This window comes from Squalius cephalus (genome assembly GCF_949319135.1).
Source record: "Squalius cephalus genome assembly, chromosome: 16".
In the NCBI taxonomy this organism is placed as follows: domain Eukaryota; kingdom Metazoa; phylum Chordata; class Actinopteri; order Cypriniformes; family Leuciscidae; genus Squalius; species Squalius cephalus.
Genome location: NC_137137.1, coordinates 9771578 through 9782870, shown reverse-complemented (window position 1 = coordinate 9782870; position 11293 = coordinate 9771578). Strand labels below are relative to the sequence as shown.

The 11293-nt window shown below is 36.9% G+C and overlaps 1 protein-coding gene across 1 annotated transcript; it reads right to left on the bottom strand.

The window, feature by feature from the left end:
- Nucleotides 1–556: 556 nt before the first annotated feature.
- On the bottom strand, nt 557–7980 carry LOC307173853 (uncharacterized protein). The gene is made up of 4 exons (XM_079897367.1): nt 7740–7980; nt 7483–7615; nt 5044–6218; nt 557–810 (listed from the first exon to the last, which is right to left on the bottom strand). The coding sequence occupies exons 1-4, from the start codon at nt 7883–7885 to the stop codon at nt 738–740; spliced, it is 1527 nt and encodes a 508-aa protein (XP_079753493.1). The 5' UTR covers nt 7886–7980; the 3' UTR covers nt 557–737.
- Between the last annotated feature and the right edge of the window lie 3313 nt (nt 7981–11293).

The window sequence follows — 11293 nt, the reverse complement described above, 5'->3', positions numbered from 1 at the left end:
GAGTTTAGCATAATTGTAAATATCTGTAATTTAACCCTTAAACATTTTCACAAAAAGAGAGAAATAAATCTGTTTCTGCACCATTATAAGAGATCTCTGAATCCAGTGTCCCAACAGCTAGTCTCAAACTCAATAAAATACAAGTTCCTGTCCCTGAAAACCTTTTTAAGCAAGAGACTTTCGTTATTTATCAACCTGCCAAATACAAAAGCCGTCGCAAACTGTTTTCTGCTTTTCTTTCTTTTACGGTTCTTCCCATATGTCGAGTCCAAAGCAAAATGACGCTCTTATCAATGTGCTACAGGGGAATACTTTTATATTTGAAGTGTTTGTTTTATAAATTATTGTAAATGAAAGCTCCAGTAGAGTTTCTGTGGGCTGAGGGTGGGAGAGCGAGAGAGATGTGAACATGTCTTTGGTTTTATGAAGTTAAAGTCTTAAGCATCTTAGATAACAACTGTAAATCAGTAAATGTTCATTGTAATGACTTCACATTTCCTGTCTCATGATTTCTGGGTGTGGAGAAGAAAAAAAGAAAAAGAAAAACAACACTGGTCTGTGAGAGAACACTGTCTTTATTGCATAATGCATATTTTTCTATCATATTTTGTAAGAAATACTTAACAGGTCCTCTGGTTACACTAATCAAAATATTAAAGTAATATTTTGCAAGCGCATGCAACATAAAGCTACTAAGGAAAACACAGGTATCCAAAAATAATAGAATTTCATTTTCATCACCAAATAATATCGTCATGCATCTCTGATAAACATTGTGCAAGATGACCATCACATTCCATTTGGGTGAACCTGAAAGAACAGAGAACACATACAAGTTTTTAATAATACTGAACAGCACAAAAAAGTACACACACATTAGATCCAATACACAATAACTAAAAATAAAGCAATGCCGGTTCCAGTAATCTGTGGTTCGTAAACCCAAACATGGGGGTGCTAACGCAAGACCGTTTCTTTCTTGCACAATGAGCAGTTTTGGAAACAAAATGAGATTTTTGAGTCATGATAAGTTATTGATCCCTCACTGTCTTTCAAAAACAATTTGGGAATAAAACATGTTGATGTAAGTTTTGGACTACAGAAAAGCTGTTTACAATGTAGCTGATCCCCTGATATCACTCAAAAACCATTTCTCTGGAAACACTTCAATAATTTACAATTCTCTTGGTATCCAACAGTTCTTAACATGAATTTGCTTTGACATAAAACATTAACATTGACAAAACTCTGTCAGAATACAATTGAAGATACTCATTTCGGTAACACTTTACAATAAGGTCCCATTAGCTGATGTTATGTAATGCATTGCAGGTTTCGCACAGAGACTGTAAAATGAAATTCCAGGACATTCAAGGACTATTCAAGCACTACCTTTTTTTGGTTTTCAAGGGCTACAATCAGAGATCTCACTTATCAAAAAAATATCTTTATTATATTTCAAATAAACAAGGTAAATAGATACTTAAAAATGTACTAATAAAACAGAATGGTACAAATAAAGGGCAGCACATGCAAAGTATGCGATGACTGTGGCAACTTTAAAGTCTGCGTGAACCGGAAGTTGCAAACGACTTTTCTCCAGTGTTGTGACGTATTTCCCAGTGAAAAGGAATGTTGAACAGAGGGCAGGGTTTTACTCTAGTGCTCCTCCTCTCCATCTCTCACTCATAGCAGACTAACGGTTTGAGGGGAGTGGTTAAGCGTTTCCCAACCCAAGCCGTCAAACCTACATCATCAGAGAAGGAACGCCATTCCAGACCGGAAGAAACTTTTCAGACTTTGATTAAAGATTATGACGGCAAACAATTTTTTTCTGTGTATTAACTTGCACGGATGAATTTTTCACCACAAGACTAGTAATATGCGCTAACAAAGTAAATAGGGTCAATTTTGATTTCAGTTGGACTTTAAGTATGGGAACATTAACAAAGCCCTAGAACTTAGAAGAGCCAATAGAAAGAGGGCATAAACTGGTAACACAGTTTTAAGGAAAAAATACTCAGTAATGGTGTTGACTGATATATTGTAAAGCATATTAAAAACACCACAAAGACATAAACAACATTAAAAACTTGTTTTTCACCACTGGGAGTATTTAACAAATCATGGAAACTTATTGTAAAAATTTAAATTCTGTTATCATTTACTCACCCTCAAGTTGTTCCTAACCTGTATGAGTTTCTTTCCTCTGCTGAACACAAGAAGATATTTTGAAGAATGTCGGTAACCAAACAGTTGACTTCCATGCCATTTTTTTTTCATACTATGGAAGTCAATGGGGCCTATCAACTGTTTAGTTACCCATATTCAAAATATCTTTTTTTGTGTGTGTGTTTTTGGAACAACTTGAGGGTGAGTAAACGACAGAATTTTCATTTTTGGGTGAACTATCCCTTTAATGCTAATGAACGTTTGGTGGCATTTTGTAGTAGCAGACACAGAAAACTACAAGTGAATAAATCTTATAGTAGTTTACTTATGTGTGCACTGCACACACAAAAATAAACCACAGAGGAATAGTTTGTTATAGTACACTGCCAGCTAACAAGCACACATAAACTGCGAGGTCACCAGGTCTCAAATTTGACTTTCCAATGACCGTTAATAGTAAGATTCAGAACGACAGATCCTTCCTCCCCCCAAAAAACGACACTCATTTCCACTCGCATTCATTTGTTTGTATCCCCTTTCCCTTTTGACTCCTTCCTTTCCTCTCTAATCCCTTTTCCAACCCAGACGGCTTGATGCTTCCCAGCAGCAAACCTCAAAACCATTCTGTGAATCTACACGTGCCAACCCACCAGTTCCCTTGATTCCCTCCATCAAGATTTCCATCTCTTCACCAGTCTTGTATTGACGCCCTCGGAAACTCGCTCTCTATATCTGCCTCTTTCTCTATCTGTCCTTCCCTTGACAAGAGCGTTCATTGTGTCTCTCTCACGGGGCCGCCTGTGTTCTGCTGTGCTCTGCAGTCTGGCCAATGTACACACGGCGGGCAGAGAGCGGGCAGAGGCGCACGCCAGCCCTGCACCTCCAACAAAGCGCTGCCTTGTTCTACGACGTTCAGCGCTGCCCACCACGCCGAAGGAGCGCTGCTCTCGGACCTCGCAAGAATCTGGTGACTTTTTGACCCGTTCTGATGAATAACTGTCCTTCTTAGAGTTTCTCTTCCTCCTCTCTTTAAGTACACTCACAGTCTGCCATGTTTCTACATAGTGTTTCCTTTTTCTGAGAAGTGCTCCAAAGTTCACAGGCAGAAAAGTTCATAAACGGCCTTTCTGGAGAGTTGGCATTGATTAAAGATGGCAGCGAGGTGAAAATGACGCCTATAAACTGATATGTGGTTATACAGGCTATATAACAGTTCCTTTGACTTTTTTTAAAATCAACATTAAGATTTTTGCTTAAAAAGTATATGAATCTGCAAGGATAATCAGGTCAAACTTTATAACAAAGTTGAATTCGTTTATATAAGTTAATGCATTAAGTATCATGAATTTACAATAAAAAAATGTTTACAGCATTTATTCATATACTGTAGGTCTTTCTAATTTCTATATACTAACACATTTTTTTAACCAAAAGTTGTATTTGTTAACATTAGTTAGGCTAATACACTGTGAACTCATTTCCAAGTTAATACATTAACTGATGTTACCTTATTAGTAAAGTGTTTAGCTTGACGCTTAATGCTTTAACTTAAGTTAAAAAATGTAACCTGAAATGTATGTATTTTAAGTCCTAACTCCCATTTCTTATACCGTAAATGGTCCTTCAATGGAAAATGCCTTTTTTAATGAAATATTGATTATTTTTATAAATAAAAGTACAAATGTCATGTAGTCTTTTAATTAAGAACTTAGCATGCATAATTATAAAATAGAAAAATGCAGTTTAAAATTTAAATCATGTCACATCGCAAGACGCCAACTTTCCAAAAGTATTTCTTCTTTAACTACCCAACTCATTTCAATTAATTATAATATTAGAATATAACTAATTTTTGTACATCTAAAGACTAGTTTATCATAAAGTACCAGGGTATTACCATCTAAAACAATCACTGTACCACTCAATTCAATGTTACGTGTTGTCTAATACTTTGCGTACAACAACAATAACAGCTGCTAAACGTTGCTATGTTCATCAATCAAAATAAAGAATCAAGTGTTCATAAAGCATCAAATTTAAATCCCATCTGAACTGGATCCTCTGCTCTACATCTGCAGGGATGACATCACATCCAGGAGCGAGTTACATAACCGTGGCTGTGATTTCCATCTCGGAATGCTCCACCAGCACCCAAGGCGCAAACACTCAAATCCATTCACTTAGGGAAAATAAAATGTCTTTCTCCAACAAATGACTAATTTTATTTTGGCAATTTAAAAAGAGGTGATGGAATGCATGATTCCGTCCACCAACACTTCATCTTACAGCCTAGTTTTACCAAGGGGTTCATGAGAGTGAGCGCATGTATGTTCTGGCTTTACCTAAAGGGCCAGCTTAACATCTCGAATGCCAAAGCTGATCTCAGTCTTCTAGTCTCTGGTGTTCTAGAACATGGATCAACTCTACAATGACAGCAGATCACATTCCCTGCTTCTTTGTTTGTGTTGCTGTTCTGCAAAACACCTGAATTCGAAGAGTCTTGCCTGTTTAATTGGCATCTGAAAATTCTGAAAACTCTAGTGAAGAAGAACTTCAGGTATTGCATTCTGAAATACAAATGCCAATTTGTCCGTATGGTTTTCCAATAAGACTATTTGCCAAAACCAACCACCGACAATGTTCTTCTCTAGCCAAGCCAAATTGGGGGAATGTTGGGATATTGTAGGTTATATGCCTTGAACATTTCATGGCAGCCACCCATGCAACATTTTGGGTTGCTGCTGAAGCAAATGTGATAACATTACACTGAATAATGCATTGATTGTGTTGTCAACCCTGGTTCTGCATTGTGAAGTTAATCAACTTTGGTGAATGGAATTTTTTACAAATTTATATGAAACGTTCACTCACCCTTCAGAAAATGGTATTAGACACATTGGGCAGCAATCCAGTCCTGATCCAGACGCTGTTCCAGATCCTTCTGGACCTGATTTTGTTCCTTGCCCCAGTCCAGGTCCACCTGCTCCTGAATTTCTTGCCAGCCCTGACCCAGATCCTTCAAGTCCTGATTTTGCACCCTGTCCTGCTCCAGATTTTGTTACCAGTCCTAATCCAGATCCTCTCACTACTGAAATTGCCAACTGCCCTGTTCCAGAGCCTCCTGCTCCAGATTTTGTTCCCAGTCCTAATCCAGATCCTCTTACTCCTGAAATTGCCAACTTGCCAACTGTTCCAGACCCTCCTGCTCCAGATTTTGCTCTCTGCCCTAATCCAGATACTCCTGCTCCTTGTTTTGTACCCATGACTGATACTAATCCTTCTGTTCCAGGTATTGTTCCAAGCCTTGATCCATATCCACCTGCACCTGTTTTTGTACCCTTCCCTGCTCCAGATCCTCCTGCTCTTGATCCTGTATCTAATCCTGCTCCAGATCCTCCTGCTCTTGATCCTGTATCTAATCCTGCTCTTGATCCTGTATCCAATCCTACTCCAGATCCTCCTTCTCTTGATCCTGCATCTAATCCTGCTCCAGATCCTCCTGCTCTTGCATCTATTCCTGCTCTTGATCCTGTATCCAATCCTGCTCCAGATCCTCCTGCTCTTGATCTTGCATCTATTCCTGCTCTTGATCCTGTATCCAATCCTGCTCCAGATCCTCCTGCTCTTGATCTTGCATCTATTCCTGCTCTTGATTCCACATCCAATCCAGCTTTAGAGCCTCTTGTAAGTTCTTGAATTTCTGAGACTTTCCCTGCTTGGCCAAATTTGTCACCATGTTTGTCTGACAATTCACGACCCTCAACGCAATTTACTTTGTCTTCTAGGTGGCACTGCTGAGCAGTTTGTATGTCACATACTGACACACTCTCCTGATCAGGTGAGGATGTATAATTCTCTTGATCGGCAAGTGCTGGTGAGTCAGATTCCCCCATGTTCTTTGCTGCTGGAGGTTGTGAAGGGTTCTTGCAGTCATTCACTGGTGGTGAGTGAGTCAGGAAAGATGGAGCTGGGAGATCTGGAGGGGGATCAGCAACTTCATTTGCACTGCACCATTTCCAATCACTTACTTTTTGTACAAGAGTTTTCTGAGGAAATAGAGAGAAAATCACCCTGTATTACACAAATGATCAAACTTGTGAATAAGACCTTTCCATTAGCAGCATAATTTACACATAATATATTTGGTGCTGCTTGGATACCAGCTTTGTAAATCGCTCTGAACAACAGTCAAATCAAGGTATGTTGTCATGATGACATAACAGAGAATCAATGGGGAAAAAATGTATGCCAGAAAACTTTTAACACTTGCTTGCATATTTTTCCAGAAAATCCCTTGCCTTTTTAAACATTTCATAATTTATCATCATTCCATCAGATAAAAAACATTAAAAAGTCTTTCGTCAATGAAAGGAGGTGCTTATTAACCTTCAGACAATGTTGATCATCAACCTTAGGAGATTAAATTACATACTATATATTTTATGAGAAAATTAAAATATATAGTATGTAAAATACAATTTTAAAAAGACTAATAATTTTTCCCCATGAAATAAAATTATAAAGGGACAAAGCTACATATTATGTTTAATAAAATAGTAATTAATTAAAAATGGGGTTTTAAAACCATAAACTGAATTAATTAAACAGATGATTCAATTCTGATATTTCTTTATGGTTTTAATTGTTTGGGATTTGTGCCTCAAATGTTATTTGCTATGTGTTTAAAAAAAGTAATGAGACACGTGTACCATTTTCATGGAAAATGCCATTTATTACATAAACATGCTGACCAGGAAAGCACACTACAGCCTTGTTGATAATTCTGGAAAGGACAGTTCAGTAGTGTTCATCCTCTCATCTCCATGGAAAATAACATCAAGCTTACTTTTCCCATGTACAGAGGAAAATGTGAGATTTGCTCTCAGAGGGTGGGTCCTGCTTTTAAAGTTGACAATTCTTTTTTTTTTAAATGGGATATTGGCATATTGCAGCATTTTATAAATATATATATAAATGATTTATCCATACACATCATTATTTAAAAAAAAAAAAAGTTCCCTCCTAATCTTATTTTGGTGAAGGGAATGAAGTGTTCAGTGCATTTGCCACATAAGGTCATCTCTAGACTGTACAGTGTCTATTTGCATCCAGCATCCATTTCAGGACACAGTGCAGAACTGAACACCTCACAAATCATTCATGCTGTATTAAATACGGCCATACAACCGTATGAGATTGTATTGCATAAATACTACAATATCTGTCATATTGCATGTCAAACCATTTATTATTCTCCTAGATAATACAAGCATAGACCACCCCTTTCATCATGATAACCTGATGTATTACCGTGGATGAAGGTGGGGGGAGCTGTGGAATAGACTCTTCCTGATCTGACTGTAGAGCTGGGCAAAGAGCTCTCAAGGTAAGAGCCCAGAGTCTCTCCGCATCACTTAATTCAGAACTCTCCCACCATCTCTCCCTGTAGCATTGAATATAAAATAGTTATGTCAAAATATCAGTACAACTGTTACAGAATACATTTATATTATATTATTATAAAGAGAGCTTCTTTGCTGAGTATTATGCAGTATCAGGCTTCCTACCTGCCTGTAACGTTAGATGTTTTGCTGCATCCACTGTCCTGTACTGTGCACAAACTGTCATTTGACTTCTTGATCCTCGAGTGCTGCTCGGATCTACTCTCTTCAACTGATAATTTCTTCCTCTTCAGTTTAGACATCGTAGCCATTCAGTTGTTAACACTCTGCATCTCTATCAGAACCACATGGCTTGTCCAAAACAATGAGAACTACGCGGGAGTTTCTTTGAACTACTTCCGTGTTCGGTCACAAATGTATTTTTTTGCGTCAAAGTTGCGCACTGATTGCGCAGTTCGAATGACATTTCGTTGCCGAAATATACGGCATCGGATTTGTATTGTTTACTTGATTATAAAACCAAAGATGTGCATTAAATGAAATTTAGTGTGGTTATGGAAACGTTCTTTATTTTAATTTAGTTTCATTATTCAGTTGAACATTATTATTATTATTGCATTAGTTATTTATGGCATGATTGTTTTACAGTATTGTCAAATCAACAATATACATACATACATACAAAATCAGTGGAATTATTATTATTATTATCATCAGCAGCAGTAGCAGCAGCATCTGATGACTGATCAAATGTATAGGCTACCTGAATGCAATGTCACTTTAAATGTCAATACATTAAAATTTAAATTATTATTATGTGTATTGTTGCAATATTTTATTGTTGACAATATTGTACGTAAAACAGTCATGTCAGTAAAAAACTTTTTTTTTTTTTCAGAATGGCTGCACAAAATCAACAAGTCGTAACTGAGGGGTTTTTGTTGTTTTTGTTTGGTTGCTCTATTGGTCTAATCCCGCTGTGGAAATAAACCAACCTGTCCTGGATGACTTATTTATCACATAAATTTGTAGTGATGGGATTGTAAGGATAAAAATACACAAGCACATTAATTGGAATTGGCTACACCCAAAATAGCAACTAAAAAGCTATCCAGTGATCATAGTGACTGAAGAAACCCACGCATGATGCACACTGTCAACGTCATTGCATTATGAAGAAACACATGGGGTGAAAAAAAAAAAAAACTGAGAGAAAATTTCTGGTGGCCACCACCAAAAGAAATGATCCATACGAGGTGCCTTAACTCTGAGCCCTGGAGAGACTGAGGCAAGGTTTGGAACCATCTCTCTCCCCTGGATGAGAATTCCAGAAGGTTCTAATGCTGACACTGATGGTTCCATAGCCACACAGTGGGAGAGTACAATAGCAGATGAGTTTTGAGCAAGTCTGTTCAGGGATGGAGCCGGGGAGACTGCATCCAGGAAAGAGCGCTTATGTCATTAGGACTTGTGTGAGGCAATGTTGTGAGCCGTCGCCATGGTTGCCTGATGAAAAATGTAAAAATAGCGGGCGCTACCCGAGTCCTTCCAAAAGCAAGCGTTCTCAATGCACTGTGGAAGAAGTGTGAGATGGTGAGGGGAGAATAGGAAAGAGAGTGAAGAGATTACAGAATGGCCAGTGTGCATGAGATGTTAAATTGCTAGCTAGCTTTTGTCGAAAATCCACAGTGCGTTAAAAGGGGCCTGCCTGAGGCTTCCTGAATGTCACAAGATATTGAATATTTAGTGATATAGGCCTAACAGTTCTGTAAGAAGCCGATTTTTTAGTGTTGATTTCGGGCAGACGGTATGCCTCACCTTTGTTGGCTGCGTTATATTTTCATGCTAGTCACAGCTATTAACTTAACTGCAACTTATTTGCAGTTTTCAATCTGTATCGCTTCATGCCCACATGCTTCAAGTTCATACATGAATTTGTATTGCTGTGGTGCTATCACTAATAAAAAAAAATAATTCTTTGATGAATTAAATAATACAGAAAAAACAAATGTAATTTATACCTGAATAAGTTAGTTCAGGCAAGAATAAAAAAAAGTCAATTCTTTATTAGTACTTCATTTAAGCTTGTAGAAATTAAAGCGTAAATATCACCATTATAAAATTAGGTACTAAACCTACTCAACTTTCTGATACTGGTGTTCCCATCATGCACTGGGGCATAAATAATTAATAAAGTTGCATTTTTCACTTTTTTCCAGCTGTATTTACTTTGTTTAATTATTGCTTTTTTTGTAAGGTTTAGTAACGTGCTGTTTTGTAACATGTGGAGTTCATTTTATACTCATAACATACTCGGAAATTATCCAAAATGTTACCGTTATTGTGTATTGTGTACCAGAGATCTCTGTGTTCAAAGATGACATTAGTTCTATTATGTAGATTTGCTGTCTACTTAATATCTACTGTATAATTTACTTAAATGTTCTTAGTAAAGCATACACTGTAAAAATGTGGCTTAATTCATTGTTATATTGCTAGAGTAAAATGTACTTGAAACAGTGTATTGCAATGCAAAGTAAACTTCAACTAAGTAGAGATTACTCAACAAACTTTAACTTGTTACTTATTTTCTTAGTTAAGCAGATTTTACTTAATTCCATATGTAAAATTAACTTAAAAATCTGCGTGTAAAAACTTAAAAAAGAAAGATTAAGTAAATTTATACTTTTTCTGCTATACTGTGAAGTTTATATTGATCTGAATAGGCGTTCGGGATTATTCTGTGTTATGTCTGTTTCTTCTGCTTGGACTTGTTCTTTGACTATCAGACTTATAGAAATATTACGTGTGTAGATGTAGTAGATTGTGTGTGGTTTTTTATCAATGATAAGACTTTAGTGAACACACTGGACAAATCTCTGTTTTGACATTGTAAATTCGAGAATGTGAACCTTTTATGTTTGCTGTATGATTCAGGATATATCTGATTAAATACATTTAGGCTTAAATGCATAGAAATAATGGTGCTTGTGTGGAGCTTAAAATAACGTAATTTTGAAATAACGTTCATTTTGGTAAACTATTCATTTAAAGATTATGTTTTACATAATGTCACCAAACAAAATGTCAAAATTATTAATTGTTTTTAAAGGGATAGTGTAACCAAAAAGAAAGATTCGCTCTCCTGTTGTTCCAAACCCATAAAACTTTGATTAATCTTCAAAACTCAAATTAAAGGAACACTCCACCGTTTTTTGAAACAGGGCTTATTCACCTTCTTTCCTACATTTAGATAGGTGGGCAAATGCATTTTTGTCTCAGTGCATGCATTGTTTTAGTTTGACAGGGTCAGCGCTAGCTTAGCTTAGCATAATGAATAGAATCCTTTGTTGCCAGCTAGAATGTCCTGAGTAAAAGTGATATAATTTTTTTTTTAAAACCCACCTAATTACTTCTTGTGGCCTGCGTATTCACAACAAGTACAAATAGCGATGCAGATTAACACTAGGCGATTTCCTATGCAGATATTGACTTGGGACTATATTAGGGGGAAGCACAGGCGAAGCACTGCTACTTGGGCGCAGAGATATCACGCTCAAGTAGCAGTGCTTCGCCTGTGCTTCCCCCTAATATAGTCCTTAATATATAAGTCAATATCTGCCTAGGAAATCGCCTAGTGTTAATCTGCATCGCCATTTGTACTTGTGAATACGCAGGCCACAAGAAGTAATTAGGTGGGTTGTTTTAATTTTTTATAT

Bases quoted from the DNA above. Each gene is read 5' to 3' on its own strand.
- LOC307173853 (XM_079897367.1), bottom strand. From the start codon at position 7,885: ATGGCTACGATGTCTAAACTGAAGAGGAAGAAATTATCAGTTGAAGAG. The intron at 7,616-7,739 runs GTAGGAAGCCTG...TCAATGCTACAG, and splicing joins ACATCTAACGTTACAGGCAG to GGAGAGATGGTGGGAGAGTT. The intron at 811-5,043 runs GTGAGTGAACGT...CTGTTCTTTCAG, and splicing joins CTAATACCATTTTCTGAAGG to GTTCACCCAAATGGAATGTG.